Raw genomic sequence first — 25,487 nt, 5'->3', positions numbered from 1 at the left:
TTTCACTGTAGAAAAGGAAAGCTAATTTTGTATTCTCTTATCAACATAAATTTAAGTGTCATGAATAGTGTGGGAGTAGAAAATGTTCATATTAGAGTGCATATGCCACTCAGGTTTGTAATGAAAAATGTATTTGAAAAAATTAGAGGATTTGTTTTCAGACAAGAAGAAAGACTTTAAAACTGAAAACATTTGAAACAGCCTTGTAATTCCAGGAAACAAGGATATCCAGCATGTGGTGGTATCTGAGAATAATTTTCTGTATTCAGCATCTACAAATTTGTATGAGAGCTTGGTCTGGAGAGTGCAGATTTGGAAGTAGTTCTTAATTTTCACAAGAATGCTCTCAATATATACTTAGTGTGTCTGCTCCATAATGGACACAGATGTGTTAGTTTTTGTGTATACCATCTTGATGTGTGCAAGGAAAAGTGGGTATGTCAAATATGATGAAATAAAAAAAAATAAATACTAATGATTCATTGTGATGAGCATTCTTTTTGTTTGGCAGGGATATCGCTGCTAGAAATGTATTGGTTTCTTCCACTGATTGTGTGAAATTAGGAGATTTTGGTTTGTCCCGGTATATGGAAGACAGCACATACTACAAAGGTAACCGGAAATACTTCCTGATATTTCTCTTCAGATTTCATAATGCATTTTGTTAACTTTGAAGCCTTGACGTGTGTTGCTTCTTTACTGTATGAACCACCTGCCCCTGACTTGTTTTTCTTCCCTACGTAAACGTTGTCATCTCTTAAACTATAATCCCTTCCAAATGAAGTTCTGCAGCTTTTTTATTTATTACTTTATTTCTTATGTTGGAACTCTTCATGAACATAATTTCTGTAGCTTTCTAGATTTCATGTGGCTTTACAGCACTACGTAAATTAAATAGCACTTCACAAATCATATACATATTTTACGTAGGAGTTACGTTAGGAGTTACGGACCAAGAAAGGAATCTGGGTGTCGTCGTCGATAATACACTGAAACCTTCTGCTCAGTGTGCTGCTGCAGCTAGGAAAGCGAATAGAATGTTGGGTATTATTAGGAAAGGTATGGAAAATAGGTGTGAGGATGTTATCATGCCGTTGTATCGCTCCATGTTGCGACCGCACCTTGAGTATTGTGTTCAATTCTGATCGCCGCATCTCAAGAAAGATATAGTAGAATTGGAAAAGGTGCAGCGAAGGGCAACTAAAATGATAGCGGGGATGGGACGACTTCCCTATGAAGAAAGACTAAGGAGGCTAGGGCTTTTCAGCTTGGAGAAGAGACGGCTGAGGGGAGACATGATAGAGGGTATATAAAATAATGAGTGGAGTGGAACAGGTGGATGTGAAGCGTCTGTTCACGCTTTCCAAAAATACTAGGACTAGGGGGCATGCGATGAAACTACAGTGTAGTAAATTTAAAACAAATCGGAAAAAAGTTTTCTTCACCCAGCGCATAATTAAACTCTGAATTCGTTGCCAGAGAACGTGGTGACGGCGGTTAGCTTGGCAGAGTTTAAAAAGGGGTTAGACGGTTTCCTAAAGGATAAGTCCATAAACCACTACTAAATGGACTTGGGGGGAAAATCCAAAATTCCAGGAATAACATGTATAGAATGTTTGTACGTTTGGGAAGCTTGCCAGGTGCCCTTGGTCTGGATTGGCCGCTGTCGTGGACAGGATGCTGGGCTTGATGGACTCTTGGTCTTTTCCTAGTGTGGCATTACTTATGTACTTATGTACTTTTTATTTCCTGTATTTCCCACTGTAATCCCATTTTCAAGACCTCATGCCTTGGTGGTGGAATTATCTTTTATGAAATAACAAACAGGATAGATTGTCACCACCAGTGGGTGATGTTATCCAAAAGAGCAAGGACACACCTTGTAATTTAATGTAATTTTATTAATTTAAGAACATAAGAAAAACCATAAGAAGTCATAACAAGGTCTGTCGAGCCCAGCATCCTATCTCTGACAATGGTCAGTCCAGGTAACAAATAGATCTAGTTCTCATAGCCCATTTCAAAGGATAAATAATAGACTTGGGTGAGCTATCTGGCTAATAAATTTTTATGGATATACAGACCTCTTTTTAACCCCTTTGTGTTAGCACCTTGATCACATTCCCTGGCAACAGATTCGACAATGTTGAGAACAGATCACCCCAAATTCCTGGATTTTTCAGCATAGCAAGAACATGGCTACTGGCTGTGGTTCCTCACTTGATGACTAGGTCAGCCAGTGCACAAGGGCTCACCTGCCTAAGTCTACACTTTCTTGAGTCCATATTCTCTATCATTCAAATGTAATAGCCCCTCAACAAGAAAGAAACCGAGGCTTGTACATCAGGAAATTCCTGATCCCCCCCAAAAAAAGATTTACTCCCCAGAAAAGAATTCAAGATGAATACTTCCCCCTCCCCCTTCTGCCTTTTCTCAAAAAATGCTACTGGCTGCATACACTAAATCTCAAAAGATGCTTGCATGCTTTTTTCTTAGAAATCCAATGAATTTGGCCTTTTCTTTACGCTTGTCCACCATCCCACTTGTAGCAAAGGCCCCTGCACAAGTTTCAAAGAAGGCCCAGCAACATGATTCTCATAGTGCAATACTGGCTTTGTAAGAACTGGTTTCCTCTCCTAAAAATGTTCACAGTTCTACTTCCATGTAGGCTACCATTGTTTCCATCATTAATTGTTCAAAATGAGGGCCACTTTTTCTCCATCCCAGTCTCATATTGTTAGCCTTCACAGCCTGGAAGTTGAGCAACAATTAGTATCTACTCAAGAGCTACCAAAGCCTATTTAAGATATACTAGTGTTTATAAGCCAAGAAAACCATCTCCCAGACGAACCTACACTTTTCAAGTGGAAAAATATTTCTATTTTCTCTTTCACAAATGGCCATTGCATCATTTGTTACCTGCTTAACATAATCTTGCACTACTTATTCCTTCTCTCGCTCTCACACACACTCACACATACTACACGCACACACTCATGCACATACACACATACACAAGGGGTTCTCCATATCAAACCAGCACTGTACAAGCCTCATGTGGCATGGGACCTCAACATAGTCCTGACCTTATTTATGAAACCACCATTTGAATCAATGGAATCTGTTTGCTTAAACATATCACCTGGAAAGTACTCATCCTGTAGTAATTAGCTCATTTATAAGAATAAGTGAACCTAAGCTTTAGTGACATAGGACTCGTACACTTGGTTTTGTCATGACAAAGTAATTCTTCAAATTCATCTCAAGTTTTTACTCAAAGTTGTAACACCTTTTCTTGTAAAAAATGAAACTGTGCATTCTACTTTTTATCCAAGAATTTATATGAGAAAAGCCTTACACCCTGGACTATGGAGACTCTCACTTATTACCTTAAAAATGTATTTTACTTACATATATTTTAATCACTCCTACTTTAGCTCACAGATTTCCAGTACTCCAGTATGACAAGGTTATCCTACAATTGTCTACTTATTTTTAACTTTGTTGGATTATGCAGTATATACATGTAACTATAACAACTTTGAATAATTCAGTGTCAATGCAAATTTGATTTCCTCACTGGTAACATTCATACATAAGCTGAAAAAGAGAGCTGTTAAATAGCATTGGTCTCGGTACAGAATCCTGGGGCACCCCACTATTTAACTGTCTCTAATGGGAAAACTGATCCTTTAGTCCTCCTCAATGTTTTTTATCTTTCATTCGTTCTAAATGTGGAAACGAACATTAACTCCCTCAACCGATGGCTTTTTAATTTGCCAAGCCGTCTCCAACTGAGAACTTTGTCAAATGCCTTCTGAAAATCCATACACAATATATTCACTGTCCACATGTTTAACACCTCTTTAAAAACTGTACTAAATTCATATGGCATAAGGTAGACCGTGCTGACTGTCACCAAAAGCCATTGAGCCTAGTATGAGCGGTAGCCCGTGTTTGACTTCCCCCCTCCCCCCTCAAAAAAACTGCCTACAGTTTGTAAGTCTGTTGGATGTTTTATGGAGTATATTCTTGTTTTAGTATTGCTTGAAAAGTTGCATAGTACACTGGGCTGAAAATTTCATCCTATTGCCCACAATGACACCACAATCATTTTCTTGGGTCGTGGCTCTAACACTGATCCCAGCAGATTATTTTTCTCATTTTAATGACTTTGAATAGTTTTGTTTTGTTTTTTTGTCATCTGCAAATTACATCACCTCAATTTTTGCTCTTTTCTCCAGATTAGGGCTTTACTTATAGACCAAAAGTAAATGGAACTGTAGAGTTGGGGGAAGGGTGAGTAGCAACAGGAGAAGAGGGCCATATTAAAGAGTGGAATTACTGCTGCCAGCTCTACTCTGCTACAGGCTAACATTGTGACGTTTGTGAACCCTTGGCCCAGAGCTGGCTGCGTGAGAATCATTCAGTCACCTCTGGGTAGACCAAGTTCCCTCAGAACTAAGAGTACTCCCAAGAACTGGACTGGACCACAAGTGGAGATGAACTGAGGCAGCTTTATTAATAGCAAAAAAAACCCACAAGGCTAAAAGCGGCACAGAAAGGAAAACAGGCAGCCTAGCAATACAGTCTAGCCTGGCTAAAGCAAGGAACACATAAATCATAAAATAAGGTAAAGTAGAACAGCCTAGCTGTATAGGGAAATCAAACATAAGCAGCCTAGCTGCGCATCTTAATACTAGCGGAAACATCGCAAAACATATACAGTAAAGGTAAAGTAGAACAGCCTAGCTGTATAGGGAAATCAAACATACGCAGCCTAGCTGCGCATCTCAATACTAACAGAGCAAATCAAACATATGGCATACAATAGAGCAAAAGAGACTGGGCAAAGGGCCCACCCTAGTGGGACAAAGACAAACAGGCAGTGCTTAGCTAAAAGAGGTAACACCACTAGTGGTTAAGAGAGGGTTCATTCTGTCAGTACACTCAGATGAGCCGCAGAACAACCGTGGTAAACTCCCTCATAACCAGAGTGGAGCAGAATCAAAACAAAGAGAAAAGGGAAAAGTCTCTTATGGACCTGCACCACAGGTAGAGGCAAGAGCAGGCCACACCACACACTGAAGACCATGGATGTTAACCTAAGACAGGCAAACAGTCACTGAGGCGCCCGAGCCGAATGCTCCCAAGGCAGGCAAGGTAGAGCAAAAAAGCCCAAGCCAACACTCTCAAGGCAAGCAAGGTGAAGAAGCCAAACATGAGCCAATGCTCCCAAGGCAGAAGACTAAACAGCTTTTAACCAATGAATAGGACTTGACCACTAAACTCAATCCAAGCTCTGCTTCTCACCAAATCGTGGTCTAATCAACGTGACAGTATTTACTGTTTTATGGAGGAAAAAGCCTCTGTATCCCCGGACTCAAGTTAATTTCAATTCGGTCTTTGGGGTAGAATCTTCATTGGCAAAAAAACCTCCTTAATGGCATATATTGTGACTGTCAATTTTATCAATTAATGTATTTATTCTTTAACTGAAGGCAACAAGCACTTATCTTTTCCCTGTTCCGACAGGGTCCAGTTTCGCCGTGTTTTGCTTTCTCAAGGAACTGCCCTTGCACTTGTGTAGATAATCTGTAAACACAAAATTGTCACTGAAAGCAGCCACACTCCTATGCATAGCCAGACATATTCACAAATATCTTTCACCCGGGTGTTTCCCCTGGGTTTATCAACTGGTGGATCCACTACTCGTTTCACAGCATAAATTTGCTTCGCTTCTCTCTGCCAGCCAGACTGAAGATGGCCGCCACTTATATCAACGCTCGGTAAAGTGTCACCTCTGCTAGAAGGAATTCTATTGGCCGATATGCAATGCATTTTATTTCAAGATTTTTTTAAAAGGGCCAACCTCCAGCACCTTTTTTAAAGGGCCACTGCTAAAAAAACGTGGCCCACTGGATTGTGGTGTTGAGACCATCGGGTTCTAAAGAGCTTAGCCTAAAGATCCATTGTTGCTCTAATTGCAGGAGGCGTTTTGCTCTATCACCTCTTCCAGGGGCGTAGCTACGTGGGGCCATGGGGACCTGGGCCCCCGTATATTTGGCCCTGGACCCCGCCGCCAACTCGCCATCGCCTACCTTTGCTGGCGAGGTACGCAAACCCCCACCAGCCGAGGTCCTCTTCTTCCTTCTTTCTGAGTCTGACGTCCTGCACGTTGTCGATATTGTGTATAAGACTTTGGGGAGGCCCCACCTGGAGTATTGTGTTCAGTTTTAGAGGCCGTACCTTGCGAAGCATGTTAAAAAAATGGAAGCGGTGCAAAGAAAAGCTACGAGGATGGTATGCGAGTTGCGTTCCAAGACGTATGAAGAGAGACTTGCTGACCTGAACATGTATACTCTGGAGGAAAGGAGGAACAGGGGTGATATGATACAGACGTTCAAATATTTGAAAGGTATTAATCTGCAAACGAATCTTTTCCGGAGATGGGAAGGCGGTAGAACGAGAGGACATGAAATGAGATTGAAGGGGGGCAGACTCAGGAAAGATGTCAGGAAGTATTTCTTCACGGAGAGGGTGGTGAACGCTTGGAATGCCCTCCCGCGGGAGGTGGTGGAGATGAAAACGGTAACGGAATTCAAACATGCGTGGGATAGGCATAAAGGAATCCTGTGCAGAAGGAATGGATCCACAGAAGCTTAGCTGAAATTGGGTGGCGGGGGGAAGAGAGGGGTTGGTGGTTGAGAGGCTAGGATAGGGGAGGGCAGACTTATACGGGGTCTGTGCCAGAGCCGGTGATGGGAGGCGGGACTGGTAGTTGGGAGGCGGGAAATACTGCTGGACAGACTTATACGGTCTGTGGCCCTGAAAAAGACAGGTACAAATCAAGGTAAGGTATACACATATGAGTTTATCGTGGGCAGACTAGATGGACCGTGCAGGTCTTTTTCTGCCGTCATCTACTATGTTACTATGTGTATCTGGTTTTTCAAAAAGCGTTTGACAAAGTACCTCATGAAAGACTCCAGAGGAAATTGGAGAGTCCTGGGATAGGAGGTAGTGTTGTATTGTGGATTAAAAACTGGTTAAAAGATAGAAAACAGAGTAGCATTAAGTGGACCACTGCTTTTTAACATATTTATAAATGATCTAGAGATGGGAGTAACTAGTGAGGTAATTAAATTTGCTGATGACACAAAGTTAGTCAAAGTTGTTAAATTCCCATGAGGATTGTGAAAAATTACGAGACTGGGAAACTGGTCATCCAAATGGCTACAGTTGTACCTGGTGGCATCTGAGCAAACGCCAAGGTGGCCAGGTTCTTCAACAGACAAAGGGAGCCAGAGTCCGCAGGCCTGGACTCTCTGCTTCTATCCTGTCCTTAGTCTGAGCTCCTGTATGTATTCCCTCTGTGGCCATTGATATGCTGGGTGTTACACAGGATTGCGCGACACCGGGAGCGGGTTATCCTTGTGGCCCAGAATTGGCCACGTCACCCTTGGTATGTGGGCTGCTGATGGAGGCACCCCTTCGACTTCCTCTCAACCCCGATCTCTTGCACCAAGGGCCGGTTTTGATGGAGGATCCCTCCTGCTTTGGTCTTATGGCCTTGCTGTTGATAGGTCACGCTTAAGGAAGAACGGCTACTCTGATTCAGTTATTGCTACCTTGTTGCAAGCGCGGAAGCATTCTACTTTGGGGTATGCTCACGTTTGGAGGACTGTATGGCCTAGTGTTCTGCTAGGGCTTGGTCCCCTTTGCAGGCCTCTGTGGCTCAGCTGTTGGCCTTTTTGCAGGGCAGTTTACAGAAAGGATTGGCCTATAATTCTCTTAAGAGTCCAGGTCACGGCCCTGGTATGTTTCCGAGGGCGAGTGTCGGGTTCCTACCTAGCTTCTCATCCAGACATGATTTGTTTATTGTGGGGAGGGAGGGTGCTCCAGCTTCCGTTTCCGACTTGGAACCTGAATTTAGTTCTTTGTGCCCTGCAGAGAGCTTCTTTTGTGCCATTGCACAAGGCCTCTTTCAAGGATCTTAACTTGAACGCAGTGTTTTGGTGGCTATGGCGTCAGCGCATAGGGTCTCTTGAGATCTAGGTGTTGTCTTGTCGGGACCCCTTTTTTGCAGTTCTCGGAGCCTGGGGTTGCCTTATATACAGTTTCTTTTTGCCTAAAATGGCCTTGGCCTTCAGCTTCTCCTGCTTCCCCAGGATCTCACTCAACTGCCGACTATCTGGAAGAATTTGGGAACCTTCAGCTCCTGGATGTTTGGTGGATTCTCCTTTGTTATTTGCACGTGACCAACAAGTTTCTAGCATTCGGGTCACCTTTTTGTACTCTCAGGCCCACAGCATGATTATAGCCCAGTGTCTTAAAGATGCCATCTCTTCCATATATATTTTGGGTGGTCATACTCCACCGGAGGGGTTGAAGGCCCATTTCACTAGGGCACAATGGACATCATGTGCAGAGATTTCAGTTCTGACCCTACACCATATCTGTACAGCAGCTATTTTGGCCTATCTGCATACCTTTTTGCGCCATTGTAGAGTGGATGTGGCAGAGAGGGTGGATGCTTCTTTTGGGAACGGCAGTTTTGGTGCGAGGGCGGCGGTTTCCCACCCTCTTTAGGGATTGCTTTGGTACATCCCACCAGTTTCTGGATTCATCTGCTGCTGAGGCTAATGAAGGTAAAATTATGTCTTACCTGATCATTTTCTTTTCTTTACTCGCAGCAGATGAATCCAGGTTCCCTCCCTTCTCTTCTGCTAGGTTCTGCTGTGTGTGTGTTTCCTGGGCCTCTATTGTTTTTCCTTCTCTTTGTCCAGGTTCTTTTGAAGACATTACTAAAGAACAAAAAAAATTTAAACAGATGGATATCCGACTTCTCTCCTCGAGGAGATTTCTAGTGTGGGCACCTACAGTGCATTTTGGTGCTGTTTTGAGTTGCCTTCAAGCATAGTTGGTGAGGAAGACTTCCTGTTTGTTGCCTGTTTCTGCTTTGTGATGCAAAATGAAGAGGCTGGTTGTCTGGTATCACTATCTTCAGTCTACTAATCACTACCTGCTAGTAGATGGACACAACCCACCAGTTTCATCTGTTGCAAGTAAAGGAAAGAAAGTTATCAAATAAAACATAATTTTACCATTTATTGTTTCTGTACCTCATTGTTCATATTTGTTGTTATAATTATGGTGCCAGGACCTTCATGATGGAGTGGTCTAATGGTTAGTGCAGTGGGTTGCGGACCTAATGCTTAGTGCAGCGATTCCCATTATTTCCTGATGGTCGGCAGTTGGGTGAGATCCTGGGGAACCAGGTTCAATTCTCTCTGCAACTACGTGCGACCCTAGGCAAGTCACTTTACCCTTCGTTGCCCCAGGTACAGCAGTAGTACAATGTACTAGTTAGATTGTGAGCCCACAATGGACAGATCCAGTACCTGTAAAATGAAACTGTAAACCACTTATGTCTAAGCCGTAAATAAATGCTGAAATGAATGAATGAAATTAGCATTAATCTGCTTCACTGGCACTTTAACCCCTGCCTTTACACTCAATAGCACAATACTCCTTATTTATATCCACTTAAATCAGGTGTACACTAGACGCAATGAATGGCACATTAGCACCTCTGGTCTGTTGAAATAAAGTATTGGTTCGATGCTCCCACTCTTGAAAGCTCCTTGTGCTTTTTGTTCTTTCACTTTATTTTGAGTGTGCTTTGGTCTCCCTCTCCTTTGTGTCCTCCTTTCCTTTCCTTTCTTGCAAATGCTCTGCTCATACACGAGATCTTAATATGCCGGGGATGCTGTTGTATACCTCCCAAAAGTAATTAGATTAGAGGAATCATATACCCGCTTACGTAAAACCTTAAAAACATACTTTTTCCACAGTACGTTTGAAAACAACGCATGATAAAGGGATAACAGACGCAGTGGATGTGCTATTTTCAAAATGCAGCATTATAATCTTGGTTTTTGTATGTTTGGTACTGTATTTTTGTTCACTCACCTCTTAGTATGGATGTTTCTGTTTTTGCTGTGCTTTCCTATCGACTAATGGATTTCTTAGTTTGTATGTCTGTGTTCTAAATGTATATTTTTACAATGTAAACCGTTCTGCGTTGCCAATGCAATAAGTAACGGTATAGTAAATAAATAAACGATAATCTTAACATTTGTTCAGTTCATGCATGATGAGTATGTCTGGGATGCTGTTGTCGGTGGCTCAGAGTGCTGCTGCTGACAGCCATGATTTTCTAAACATAGGTTGGAGGGCTATGGATGTGTTCAGCTGGCGAGGCTTGGAGATCCCCACCAGCTAAGGTGTTTAATTTATAAATTTCATGGGGGGGGGGGGGGGGAGAGGAATTATGTGCCTACCCAACCTACCTATTGGGCCACCCAAGAATTACCTTCTGGCTATAATAGTTGGTTGTATGAAGATTGTTTAAGGGGTCTTAATAAAAATCCTGGGCTTTAAGTCATACTATAGAGAGTAGGAGGGTTTTAGGCAAATTAGACATCCCTGGGCCAAAGGTCCAAAAAAGCCTGTTCTTTTGTGCAGAAAGAAAGCCCAGGGACACAGTCCCCTGACCCCCCCCCCCCCCTTCCTCCATCGTCTCAGTGATAATGCATCAGGTCGTTCAGAGGTAGCAGCGAGCACAGACTTGCCTTTTTCTACCATAAGTGGGTCCTGATAACCTTGAACCTCAAGGTAGTTCAGCAACGCCATTCCCAAAAATTCGCCAGACACATTTCCATTGCCTTTATGGTATCTCCTGCAGGTTGCCCTTAAAGTCAGGGATGGGATTTGATATACCACCTTTCCGTGGTTGCAATTAAAGTAGTTTACATATTATATATAGGTACTTATTTTGTAAGTGGAGCAATGGAGGGTTAAGTGACTTGCTTAGAATCACAAGGAGCTGCAGTAGGAATCAAACCTGGATCCCCTGATTTTCAGGCCATTATACTAACAATTAGGCTACTCCTCCACTCCAGGCAGTGCAGGTAAGCCAAGATCACTTTATCCACTTGAAGGCAATAGAGCTTTCCCATCCCGGGTGGATGTGAAGCGACTGTTCACGCTATCCAAAAATACTAGGACTAGAGGGCATGAGTTGAAGCTACAGTGTGGTAAATTTAAAACGAATCGGAGAAAATTTTTCTTCACCCAACGTGTAATTAGACTCTGGAATTCGTTGCCGGAGAACGTGGTACGGGCGGTTAGCTTGACGGAGTTTAAAAAGGGGTTAGATAGATTCCTAAAGGACAAGTCCATAGACCGCTATTAAATGGACTTGGAAAAATTCCGCATTTTTAGGTATAACTTGTCTGGAATGTTTTTACGTTTGGGGAGCGTGCCAGGTGCCCTTGACCTGGATTGGCCACTGTCGGTGACAGGATGCTGGGCTAGATGGACCTTTGGTCTTTCCCAGTATGGCACTACTTATGTACTTATGTACCTGTATAGGGGGCTGAATCAATATTCCATCCACTTTGTTGTCCCAAAGAAAGGAGGCTCCTTTCTCTCCATTCTAAATCTGAAGGGGATCAATTCCTTCTTAAGAATTGTTCCATGTTTCAGTATGGATACCTTGTACTTGGTGGTTGTTTCCATTAGACTAGGAGTGTGTTGCACCTCTCTGGATCTGACAGAGGCTTACATTCATATCCCTGTTTCACAGTACCAAAATTGCTTCCTGCAGGTTTGAATGCTAGGTAACCATTTTCAGTGCAGGGCGCTGTCCTTTGGACTAGCCACAGTCCCAAGTACTTTCTCCAAGGTGATGTGGTGGTGGCTATAGCACTTAACAAGGAAGATACCTGAGTTCACCTGTATCTGTACAATTGGCTAATTCAGGTGAGTTTGGAAGCATACTCCAGGGAAGCAACTTCAGGACTGATTGCCCTGCTTGGAGCACCTGGCTGGGTAATGAATTTTGCCATGAGTCACCTGGTTCCATCGCAACAGGACCTCAGAATCTAGTTGGGTACCAAAAAAGGGGAAGGTCTACCTTCCAGACATATGGATGCACAAGCTGCTGTCATAGGTGTGCGCTCTCTTATAGAGTAGTAAATCACCTGGACTGGATGGCATGCATCCAAGGATACTGAAAGAACTCAACTATGATATTGCTGATCTGTTGTTTGTAATCTGTAGCCTGTCATTAAAATCATCTGTTGTACCTGAAGATTGGAGGGTGGCCAACGTAACGCTGATTTTTACAAAGGGTTCCAGGGGTGATCCAGAAAATTACAGACCAGTAAGCCTGACGTCAGTGCCAGATGAAATAGTGAAAAAAATTATAAAGCATAAAATTACAGAACACATAGATAAACATGGTTTAATGGGACAGAGTCAGCATGGTTTCAGCCAAGGGAAAGTCTCACCAATTTGCTTCATTTCTTTGAAGGTGTGAATAAGCATGTGGATAATGGTGAGCCCGGATGATGTAGTGTATCTAGATTTTCAGAAAGCTTTTGACAAAGTTCCTCATGAGAGACTCCTGAGAAAATTAAAAAGTCATGGGACAGGAGTCAATGTTATGGTGTGGATTAGGGATTGGTTATTGGACAGAAAACAGAGGGTAGGGTTAAATGGCCATTTCTCTCAATGGAGAGGAGTATGAATAGTGGGACCAGTGCTATTTAACATATTTATAAATGATAGGGAAATCAGAACGACAAGTGAGGTGATTAAATTTACAGATGACAGAAAACTATTCAAGGTTGTTAAAACACATGTGGGCTGTGAAGACTTGCAGGAAGACCTTAGGAAATTGGTCCACCTTGGGGGTCAGCACCAAAGAAAAAGATCTAGTTGTTGTCATAGTTCATATGCTGAAATCTTCTGTACAGTGTGCAGCGGCAGCCAAAAAGCAAACGGGATGCTAGGAATTATTAGGAAAGGGATGGTAAATAAAACTGATGCCTCTGTATCATTCCATGGTGCAACCTCACCTAGTGTATTACATTCAGTTCTTGTCACCATATTTTTAAAAAGATATAGCAGAGTTAGAAAAAGTTCCAAGAAGAGTGACCAAAATGATAAAGGGGATATGAGGAAAGGCTACAGAGGTTAGGGCTCTTCAGCTTGGAAAAGAGATGGATGGCTGACAGATATGATTGAGGTCTATAAAACTGTGAGTGGTGTAGATTGAGTAGAAGTGATTCAATTTTTTACTCTTCAAAAAGTGGAAAGACTAGGGGACATTCAATGAAGTTACATGGAAATAGTTCTAAAACAAATAGGAAGAAATATTTTTTCACTCAACGAATAGTTAAGCATTGGAACTATTTGCCAGAGGATGTAGTAACAGTGATTAGTGTATTTGGGTTTAAAAAAGGTTTGGACAAGTTCCTGGAGGAAAAGACCATAGTTTGAAACAGACATGGGGAAGCCACTGCTTGCCCTGGGATTGGTAGCATGGAATGTTGCTACTATTTTGGGTTTCTGCCAGGTACTTGTGACCTGGATTGGCCACTGTTATAAGCAAGATACGGGACTAGATGGACCATAGGTCTGACCCAGTATGGCTGTTCTTATGTTCTCTCTATTTGCAGCCCATACCAAGAGTGGGACTACCTTCAACTCTGGGATCGCTTGAGATGGTACTAAATTGGTGTGTCTAAATTGACTGAATGAGGTGTCTTTAGGCAGCTCTCCCAATTTGCTGAAAACACGTATATTCACCCATGGCAGCAGAAGAGAGTGTTGCATAAGTTACTGCTGTCCAGCTGGGTTCCCCTGCTCTCAGGACTTCCAGATCCATCTCGCATTGCTAAGGCTCCTTTAGAAGGAACTTGCCTGGTGGGACTAACCATCTCAATTGCTTCAGGGTTGGCTAAGGTGTGCCCTATGGGGACACAATGGTCCAGGGCAGGTGATCAGCGCAGGAGACATCCTGGTCCATCAGTTGTTTGGAGACAAAAGCCATACAACTGGCTCTTTGATGCTTTGGTTCCTAACTGTCAGGGAAGGTGGTCTGACTGATGAACAATGCCTCAGTTATGGCATATATCAGCTAACAAAGAAGAACCAGGATCTTGAAGGTGGCAAAGAAGGCAGCCTCCCTATGCAGGTGGGTGGATTGCCATGTGGAAGCCATTCCTGACATCCATATAGCTGAATTCTCTAGCCCTGGGGGAATAGGAGCTGAACCTAGAGGCATTTGAGAAAGTGGTAGAGAGTCCCCCCTTGTTTCAACTTAATGGTGTCTCAGCAAAATATTAAGTGCACTCACTTCTCAGCTGGTACAAAGAACCAGACTCTGAGGACATTTTTGCACTAGTGCAACCCTAGTCCACGCAAGAACCTCTTTGTGTTTCGTCCATGGCTGTTTGTAGGCAGAGTCCTCCACAGGCTGTCCAGCAGTCCATTCCTATTCATCCTAGTGGCTCCAGATTGTTTTTTCTATCCATTATACACTGACGTAGTTCACCTTCTGTCGCCATTCCCTTTTCCACAGGGTCTGAGTCTCCTTTGACAAGGTCTGGTCGTGATAAAAAAATAATCTGGATCCCTTTTGGCTTACAGCCTGGCCCTTTAAAGACACTATGTGAGGTCCAAAGGTCACTTGCCTCAGGTGGGAGTCACCCTTCTACTTGCTTAACAGAAGTCTGTGTCCCTAGCATATGTGTATATATGGAGTATCTTCAAATTATGGTATAATGAACAGTTTTCTCCTTGGTCAGCATGGTTGTCTGACATTTTGACCTTTCTGCAAAGAGGTCTGGAGCAGGGGTTAGCCCTTAATTCACTCATTTAATCTCCGTCCTTCATGTTTGCTACCTAAATCTTCCATAGTCCCCCTGACCTTTAGAAACATTGATTCGCTTAACCCCTAAGTTATCCCCCCCTGTATTTTCTCACCAAGTTAAATCTTTGATTATTAAGTCTTTCTAAATGCTAAACAAAACTTAGATCGATAAGTAAATACTTTGAACCTGAAAAATTTAGTGTTAGGACAATTCGTGGTTTTGTCCATATTAGATTATTGTAATTTTATTTACATAAGCTGTTCTAAGACATTAATTGGTCGTCTACAACTGGTGCAGAATGCAACTGCTAGTTTGATATATTTTGCCCAACATTCAGATTCCGTTTCCCCGTTGCTTAAGAAATTACATTGGTTATCTATTTATGCTAGAATTCAATTTAAATTGTGTACTCTAGCGTTTCGGATCTTATATGGTGAATCCCCATTATATCTAGTTGACTGGGTGGCCTTTTTTTCTACCAGAAATGGCATCTAGACTTGCAATCAACTGTTACTCCGTTTTCCATCATTTAAGCAGGCTAAGAGTCTTAAATCTTTAATTCATAAGTACATAAATATTGCCATACTGGGACAGACCAAAGGTCCATCAAGTCCAGCATCCTGTTTCCAACAGTGGCCAATCCAGGTAACAAGTACCTGGCAAGATCCCAAAAAAGTACAATACATTTTATGCTGCTTATCCTAGAAATAAGCAGTGGATTTTCTCCAAGTCCATTTAATAATGGTCTATGGACTTTTCCTTTAGGAAGCTGTCCAAACCTTTTTAAACCCCACTAAGCTAACTGTCTTTACCACATTCTCTGGCAAAGAATTCCACAGTTTAAATTACACATTGAGTGAAGAAACACTTTCTCCAATTCATTTTAAATTTACTACTATGTACCTTCATTGCATGCCCCCTAGACCTAGTATTTTTGGAAGAATAAACATAAACGATTCACGTCTACCCATTCCACTCCATTCATTATTTTATAGATCTCTATCATATCTTCCCTCAGCCGTCTTTTCTCCAGGCTGAACAGCCCTACCCGCTTCAGCCTTTCCTCGTAGGGAAGTCGTCCCATCACCTTTATCATTTTTGTCACCCTTCTCTGTTCCTTGTCTAATTCCACTATATCTTTTTTGAGATGTGGCGACCAGAAATGAACACAATATTTGAGGTGTGGTTGCACCATGGAGAGATACAAAGGATTTTTCCGTATATTACTAGGTTGCATATGTTTGTAATTCATTGCCCTTATCAATTTGCCGTATGTCAAATTATCTAGTATTTCATAAGACTCTCAAAAGTTATTTGTAAAACACTTCCAATTATTCTAATTATGTAATCATACATTATTGTTAATTCCGGGAAACTGATCCTTTTGTCTTGCCATGTGATCCACATAGAACTAGCAATGGTAATTGCGGATACAAGAGTCATGTAACATAACATAACATTTTCTCCCCAATTTGTTTCCCTCCCTTTGGAACTCTATTCTTGAACAGTATTTAGGTCAGCATGCTCCAAAGCATCCCTCTCGTAATCAACTTAAGATTCGTCAGCCTTGGTTTCAGGACAGTCTTTGTCTTCTGTGTCACGTAAAGCAGCTGTGGAGAAAATCCCAAACAGAACAAACTCTCTCATTATAATATTGACTATTCAAGCTATCACTCACATCTCAAGCTGTACTACACTAATTCAGAATGTTGTTAACAAACCAAAAAGGTTATTCTCGGTTGTGTCTCATTTAAGTACACCGTCTGCCACGGGTGCTTCCTTTGTAATTATCCCAGAAACTGATTTTGTGAATTACTTTCATCAGAAGATTGCACTTGCTTGCTTTGTCTTCCCTCCCTTTGATCATTCATTTTTAGTACCATTGGATCTCTATCTCCTCCTTCATCGCCTTCCTTAGTTCCTCCTTCTCAAAGTACTCCCCATTGTTGCTTACTCAACTGACTAGGCTAATCATGTCTGCTTGCTCAACCACTTGTTCTTTGGACATAATACCATCTCCTTGGCATAAGCTTCCATATGGGTGTTTCCTCTGATATTATCCATAATTAATAATAGTTGTAATTTAGAATTATGCCCCACTTGCTGGAAAAATGCAAATATGCAACCTATTCCAAAAAGGCAGACCTTACAGCTTTCAATCATCTCTAACTTTTGACCAGTATCCAATCTCCCCATTTGTGTCTAAATTGGCTGAAAGAGCTGTCTTTAGGCAGCTCTCCCAATATGCTGAAGACAAGCGTATTCTTCACACACAGCAATCAAGGTTCAGAAATGGATACAGCACAGAAACAATTATTGCTGGCCACCTTAGTGAACTCCATTCAGCGCTAAAAAGGGGAAGATTGCCCTGCTAGTCTCTTTAGATCCGACAGCAGTGTTTGACTTGGTTGATTGTGCTCTTATACTGCGTTGCCTCCATGTCTTCCACATCACTAACAAAGCCTTGGAATTGCTTACTTCTTTTATAACTGACAGATCCATTTTGGTGGTTATCCTTACCTATACCTCTCTTCCCTTTCCCCTGTCCTGTGGAGTCTGTCAGGGCAAAATAACTCAGGCAGATGTGGAATCAATCAAATCAAAATTCATGAATACAAAACCAAACTTGACCCACTATTTGGCAAACAAATATGTGAAAATAAAGCATGTAATGTTAAAGGGAAGGAAAAAGCCTCAAAGAGCTTCAGACCAACTTTTCTTTTCGGTCTGTAGAGCTAAAGGCGATCAATATGATCTTTCCTTCATCATTGGGTGAAAAAACCTTCCCTCACGTTCAAAAATCATTACACAACAAAATCTTCAATAATAAATCAATTTCAGAACATGCAAAACCCAAAACCCCACTAACTTAGGGTATCACATCAAAAGAGTACTTGGCTCAAACACTCGAGGATTAAATACTTAGCTAGAATAAGGTCATCTGTCCTGAAGTTATATTTTCATCTCTAAATAGTCCCCAGACCAACGTTGGCCAGCGTTTCATGGTATATCCACCTATTTCTATGCTGCTGCTGATCTTATAGTTCACCACTAATATTTCCTGTCTTTAACTGCACTTGCTGCCATTTCAAAATGGCTATCTAACAATTATCTTGTCTTAAACCATTCAAAAACAATGTGCTGTTGGATCACTGGTCATCTTTCCATGCCAACCTTAGCAACTTCCTTCTGTGATTCCACCTTACAACTAGTTTCCAGCTTCAGGTATTTTGGAATTATCAATAGTAAGCTTTTTTTGAACCCCAGGTAAACTGTTCTGTTGTATTTGGATATTTATAGTCTGCCTTAAAACCCAAAACAGAGTACAGAGCAAGCTGCTTCCGAAATGGAAGGAATTTACATATCTGATTCCAATTAGGCTATAACATTACAGAGCCTATAATTACATCAGTAGTTAGGTCAGAATGCTTTTCTAGTAAAGAGATAGTTTTGAGTGCCTTACAAATGAGTGTAGAATGCTGTTCCAAATTCTGGTTGCTTGAAATCCAAATGATCGTTCCCAACATACATTGAAAATCATTCCCCTTAATGAAGGAATATCCAATGATAATTTTGCCCTACTTCTAAGATGGTTTCCTTTACTTGACAGTGAAGAATTCCTCCCACCGATTCTGAGTTCTGTCCATGAAAGCACTTTAAATATGCAATTTTGAAGTGTCTCCTAGAATCAATTTTAAATCAGTGTAATTTATGGAGTAGCCACATGAAATTTTCCCATGTTAATAATCAACCTTGCTGATGTATTTAGCAATAGTTGAAACTGCTTCCTTAATGCATATTAATAGAACAATATAAAGAATTATAATAATCAGGTTGAGTTGGTAGTATTTGCTTGAGCTACTGTCCTAAAACTAGAAGAACTTAAGGAAGAGCGTATCACTCTGTCTTCTCAAATTAAAAAAGATGTTAACCAATGCATTCACCTGACTCTAAAAGGTCAATCTCCAGTCCAGTATAATTTCCAGTACTCTAGATGTGGCTTCAAATCTCAAACAGATTACAGAACTCAAATCAGTTGATTTTTCCAAACCCAGTCTTGATTGCCAAACCATAACAGATTAGTCTTTTTAACATTCAATTTAAGAAAATTGGACTTAGCCTAGTTTTCAACTATTGAAATATATCTTTTTTTTACTGCAACGAGTGTTTCATCTATTGAATCTAGTTCAGGACAAAGTGCAAATATATCATGCGCGTATGAAAGGGAATAGATGTTCATATCTTTAAGGTAACCACCTAGAGGACCCATGTATACATTGAACAACTGAGGGGATAATGGAGAGCCCTGAGGGACCCCACAGCTCGACCGCAAGCTTTGTGATTTAACTCCATTTTTCAAGACAGAATATGATCTATTTTTCAAGAAGATGAAAAACCGATTAATGATTGAACATCCTATCCCCATCTCACTCAGTCTGCTTAATAGCAGATCATGATCGACGGCATCAAATGCCACGGAGATGTCAAATTGAATAATTACATCTCTTCCTAAGGCCAAATCTTCTTTCTTCAGATACTGATGTTAGCAACATGGTCTCTATTCTGTGCATTGTACGGAAGCCATGTTGTGAAACATGTAGGAAGAATGAATAAACAAGATATTCTGAAAATTAAATTTTAACTACAAATTCCAAGAGCTTTACTACCCATGGAATAGTAGCTACTGGTCTAAAATTACCCACATTTGTAAAATGTCCTTCAGTATTTTTGGGAATAGGCGTTAGTTTCTTAGCTACTTCTGTAGGATATTTTCCCTGTCTTAAGGGGCCTTTTACAAAGCTGTGCTAGCTTTTTTAACTCACTGTAAAAATCAGCTGGCGGTAAACACTGAAACACCCAATATATTCTTATGAGCATCTCAGTGTTTACCACCAGCTGATTTTTACCACAAGCTAAAAATGCTAGCGCGTCTTTGTTAAAAGTCCCTTTAGTGCTGTATTAAGAAATTCAGTAAACCATTCCAAGATGGAAGAAAGCATTGTTTCCAAATTAAAAGCAGGACATATATCCAAAGAGCAACTTTTCTTTACCAACTTATTAAAAACTAGTGAGACAGTTTTTGGAGAAACTAAGGAAGGAGAAACCATTCCAACATCTGTCTGGTGGGATCCCTATCCTTGGATCTTCTATCAGTTGGCATCTCACTAATCTCATCCCTATCTTACTGAATTGAAGAACGAATATTATTAACTTTAGTCTGAAAGTATAACACCAACTTTTCTGTCAAAGTTTGTACTAATTTAGTTACCGTGAGCACTCTATACGAGTTCAATTTTGATGAACTTTAACTAAGGTCATTGAAGAAATATTTGCTTCCTGTATCTTTACATCTTAATAGGAGATTTTTGCCTTTCTTATTGCCCCCTTATATAAACTAATAGTATCATTCCAATTGAGATGGAAATCTTGGGGTCACATGATGCACACTTAAGAGCAGACGCATTTCTCCTAAGCTCCCACAGAGTTAATACTAAATGCTGATAAACTAGTTATTCAGGTATTGAGTCAGTCATTACCCCAGATGTGGCAAGAAGTTCGCAGATTGTTGAGCACTGTGGTTCCGCTCCCTAAATTTCAAAAAGCTGCACAAGAAAAGACTATGGCGGAGTGCATACAGCAACAAGATGGCAGCGAGGACAGGCCAATCTTTCATAAGCCTTCAAGACAGAGTGCCTCTCCCGGGACCCCTGAGAAATTGGATGACTTGAAACCTTCATCTGAAACTGAGATGATCTTCGCAACAATAAAAGAAGGGAATGCCAACATTCATGCCTCGCTGCCCCAAACTCAGGCAAACTTAGGTGGAGTCCGTGTTGAGAAATGGGACTTAGCAGAATGGGTGAAACATTTGGAGCAATGAGTAGCTGCGGCGGAAGATGATCTACAGCTACTTTGGTAGGACACAGGTACACAAGGCCTTATTCAAAAATTGCTCAACGAGATTGATGATCTAGAAAATAGATCTCATCGCTACAATTTAAGGTTATTAGGGGTCCCAGAAGGTTCAGAGCAGAATAATCCAATGGACTACAGCTTTTACATATCTATTTTCATCCCCTGAACTACCAAGCGAGATGGTGGAACAGGCACAGAGGAGGATGCCTAGTCAACAACCTCCTCCTGGGGCTAAGCCATGGCCCTTATTACCTAAGTTGCTTAACTATAGACATAAAGAACTTATCTTGACCCAGGCCTGGATGGCAGGCCCTTTGAAATATAAGGATCAAGTTATCTGGGTGTTCCAGGGTTACAGTATAGAGCTTGACAAAAAATGAATGATGTACAGGGATGTTAAGTGCTGCTTACATTCTCATAATGTGCAGTTGGCTATGCTATACCCTGTTAAATTACAGGTTTGGTGGAAGGACGAACAGAGTACTTTCTCCACGGTAAAGGGAGTGCAGAAATTTTTCTCCAAAGACAAGCAGGCTGATATTCTCACAAGTGGGTGACGCCACGTCGGCCCCGGAGGATTTTAAAGCAAAATCTCAAAATCTCTTCTACGGCGTTCCGTCGCGCGAGCGAACGCACTGCGCATGTGCGCACACCTCTTCCCGCTCGCCGTGCGGACACGCCCCTCAGTTTTTCTTTTTCCGCGTCTGAGGAGACACGGAGTTCGTTAGGGCTTCATGTTTTCTTCAGGTCTTCGGAGTTAAATCTCTTTTTTATTTTTTCATTTGTACTTTTCATGGCAGGCTCATTGTGGCTTATATATACAGGTATTTTTTGTACCTGAGGCAAGAAAAAAATTTAAGTAATTGCCAGAGTCACAAGGGGCTGTGCCTGAACAGAGCATATAAGCTTCTCTTTTTCTTTTTTCTTGAAAGTGCTGGTATATTGTTATCTGTGGGCTCTCTCTAGCCAGCAAATAAAACAAGCCCACATTTTTAGGATCCATTTATTAAAACTTTACAAATAGCTCTCCAGAGCTGTGAGAGCCTGCTCCAGCACACCACTGTCTTTAAGCCCCACAAGTGGTAAAGGTGTATGTCACAGGAAAAACCAGGAACCTAAGCAGGTGCATCCCTGGTCAGCCACTGAATGGGCAACCTGGTGACACAATATCAGTGGTGTAACCTTTGAAGTGAGTCTCCACCCGCCTCGGCGCCTCCTGCTCTGCAGGTCATTCGGGCGCATCGGAGGATGTGTCTTGGGCCGGATCATCTCCCTGTGAAGCGCAAGTAGTGTCTCAAAGAAACGAGACGTATTCTACTCTGCCAGGGATGCCCAAAGGAGATCATTCTGGAGTCCGACAGAGACCGATGCACGCTGGGTATAGTTATGCATCGAATAGGTCTCCACCTGCCTCGGCGCCTCCTGCTTGGCAGGTCATTTGGGCGCATCGGCGGATGTGTCTTGGGCCGGATCATCTCCCTGTGAAGCGCAAGTAGTGTCTCAAAGAAACGAGACGTATTCTACTCTGCCAGGGATGCCCAAAGGAGATGCCCAGAGCTTTGCTCCCTCGGTTATGGAGGTATCCGGGCTTCAGACATCAGTCGGTGCCGAGAGCGTTGCTCCCTCTGTTATGGAGGTATCCTGGCATTGGACGTCGATGCACCGGTACGTCGGTACCAGGTATCATTGGTACCATGGGTCCCGTCGGCACCGGGTATCATCGGTACCATGGGTGCCGTCGATGCCGAGTGTCATCGGTGCCATGGGTGCTGTCGGTACCGGGTATCATCGGTGCCATGAGTGCCGTCGGTACCGAGTATCATCGGTGCCATGGGTACTGTCGGTACCGAATATCATCGGTGCGTCGGTACCGAGGAGTATCGATACCAACTACATTGGTACCATGGTCGGTGTCATGGGTCCCGTCGGTACCGGGTATCATCGGTACCATGGGTCCCGTCGGCACCGGGTATCATCGGTACCATGGGTGCCGTTGATGCCGAGTGTCATCGGTGCCATGGGTGCTGTCGGTACCGGGAATCATGGGCACCATCGGCACCAGGTATCATGGGCACCATCGACTATCGGTACCAGGTATCATCGCCCATCGGTACCGAGTATCATGATGCATGGGTATCGGGTATCATGGATGCCGTCGGCACATGAGTACCATCGATACCAGATATCATGACCAGGTACCATCGGTGCCATGGGTGCCATTGGTACCAGGTGTCATGAGCACCGTCGGTGCCATGTGTACCATCGGTACCGTCGGTGCTGTTGGTGCCGGATATCATGGGTACCATTGGTACCACATGTCATGGCTACCATCGGTACCAGGTATCATGGGTACCATCGATACCAGATACCATGACTATCATCGGTACCAAGTACCATGGGTACCATAGGTACCGGGGTCCATCGGTACCATGTGTATCATCGGTACCGTCGGTGCCATGGTCTAGCAGTCTGGTTTCGATTCCCTTGCATTTCCAGACTTTGTCCTTGGCTTCGGGACCATGAGTACCATTGGATGCCATGGGTGCTACCGCCTCCTGCGGCATCTGGCTTTTCACCTGGTCTCCTTCACCGATGCTGCCTCTGGTATGGGTGTTCGCACCCTACTGGGGCAACTTCTCGACCCATAGTAGCCTCCATATCGGACGCGTTTGGATCTGAGCTGCTCTGTTTGAGTAGTTAGTTCAGTTCAATGATGGTCATCTGACATTACAGTGGAGATTGTGAATCCCAATGCCCAGATGCTAGAGGTCCTGGACTACTATCTTCACCTGAGTCTTCTGCACTCAGAACAGATAGGAGTTCTAAGAACTTATTTCGGCGCCCCCGGGGCCAGAGCATACATCCTTAGCCTCTTTTGGAGAATGGCGTACCAGGCTGGCATGATCGCATCCCAAATCAAGTCTTGTCAGATCTTTACGGGCATTCCCACCAGAGTAGGCTAAACCTTTTCACCAAGTGGTCAGGTAGCACACGGTGTGTCGCAGGTTCCTGTCCAAGGGCATTTTCGACACTTGTAATGTAACACCTAGATTTCTGCTCTAGATACAGTGATGTGCAGACTCTCATGACTGTGTGCCTCTCTCCTGGAGGAGGAGACTCAGCAGAAAACTGTAGATATGCTGTGCATACACTTCCTCGTCTTGGAAGTTCTTTAGAGAGAGGAGTAGTTTTCCTTGTGCCTTAAGGGGTCGTACCTATACTCCTACTTCTCGACAGCCGGTTTGGGCTATGCCTCAGCACGCTCGTTCTAGTCAGCGACGTGCACCTAATCAGGCCCCTGCACCTATTCCCCAGGAAACAGAGGGGTTTTTGACTGGCTCCAATTCAGTATAGCCACTAAAAAAAAAAAAAAATGTCCGTACCGGCCATTCTGCCTGTCGGGGGGGAAGTTTACATTTTCTCCACCAAAGGTGACTTCTTTTATCCTCCAACCGGTGGGGTTTTTCAACTAGTCCGGTTGGGATACATTCTCAATCTGGAATCAAACCCTCCACATTGTTCATTGGAAGCTTAATCCTTTAGCTTCCATCAAAAGTGAGTACTTGCAGAGGAACTCTCTGCTTTTCTCAGCGCCAATGCAGTCGAGCCCGTTCCACCAGGGCAAGAAGGGTTGAGATTCTATTCCAGGTCTTTCTTTGTGGGTTGCGTCCCATCATACACATAAGGGGCCTAAACAGATTTGGTTCAGGATGCTTTCCCTGAGCATCCTTCTTCCCATACTTCAGGAAAACGATTGGTTATGCTCTCTGGATTTACAGGATACTTATACTCTCTTTGCATCCAGAGTATGTTTTTTTCCTAGTGCCTGGCTGTTGTTGCAGCGTATCTTCATGGACTGAGAGTGCATGTGTTCCCTTAACACGATGATTGCCCGTCTCAACAGATTACAGCACAGTACATATTGAGACTTCTTGACACATGGCTTCCACAGTTCACGTAACTCCCATGGCACTTTTGCACATGACATCCGCTCAGTGCATCCTAGCTTCCCAGTGGTATCAAGTTTAGGGTATCTAGAGGATGTAACCCGACTGTCCGCCAGTCTTCGGTATTCCCCTCAGAGGTGGTTAATTCTCTCTATTTTGATTCTGAGGCACCTTACTCAGTCAAAAGCTGCTGACGAAGGTTGCATCCCTCCTGGCTATCCAACCAAATTATTTTAATTCAACAAACAATCGGGTTGTGATGTACTCGATAACAAAGGAGTACTGGATCTTGCCCTCTGAGTTAGGATGCCATGCAGATGTAGCGGTGGGCCCGCAATGCGGCATGTTTTCTCCAAGCCACTTATCTAATTGGCGTAAACAGCAGTCTGGCCGACAGGCTGAGCAGGATAATGCTACAGTTGAGCATGCCTATAGTTCGAAAGACCCCTCAGTGGATCTTTTTGCTACTTAGTCCAATCGCAAAGTCCCTCAGTTCTGTTCCAGGCTGCAGGTTCACGGCAGGCTACCATCGGATGCCTTTCTCCTTCTTTGGGAGACAGGTTTTCCGTATGCGTATCCTCCCATACATCTGGTGGAAAAGACTTTGCTGTTTTCTCAAGCAAGATTGTGGAGCCATGATTCTGATTGTTCTTTTCTAGCTGCGTCAGATAGGATTCCCTCTTCTTCTGGAGTTGGAATGTTTTCCAGCTCTCATTACGCAGAACGAGGGGGCACTTCTACAACCCAACCTCCAATCTCTGGCTCACACGGTCTGGATGTTGAGAGTGGGGTTTCGTTGAGTTTTCCAGAGTGTCTCCCGACTCTTGCTTGCTTTCAGAAAAGATTTCACAAGGAGGTGATATTCTTTTTCATGGAAGAGGTTTGCCGTCTAGTG

General features: G+C 42.9%; 1 protein-coding gene across 1 annotated transcript in view; it reads left to right on the top strand.

Moving 5' to 3' along the window:
• Positions 1-25,487, top strand: part of PTK2 (protein tyrosine kinase 2) — a 714,868-nt gene that overhangs the window by 376,903 nt on the left and 312,478 nt on the right. Inside the window, 1 exon segment of the mRNA XM_030219604.1 lies at positions 512-612. Within this exon segment, the coding sequence (XP_030075464.1) occupies positions 512-612 (101 nt within the window).

Source organism: Microcaecilia unicolor, chromosome 1 (genome assembly GCF_901765095.1).
Source record: "Microcaecilia unicolor chromosome 1, aMicUni1.1, whole genome shotgun sequence".
NCBI classification, from domain to species: Eukaryota; Metazoa; Chordata; class Amphibia; order Gymnophiona; family Siphonopidae; genus Microcaecilia; species Microcaecilia unicolor.
The sequence above is the reverse complement of the archived record's forward strand: the minus strand, read 5'-3'. Positions and strand labels throughout refer to the sequence as shown.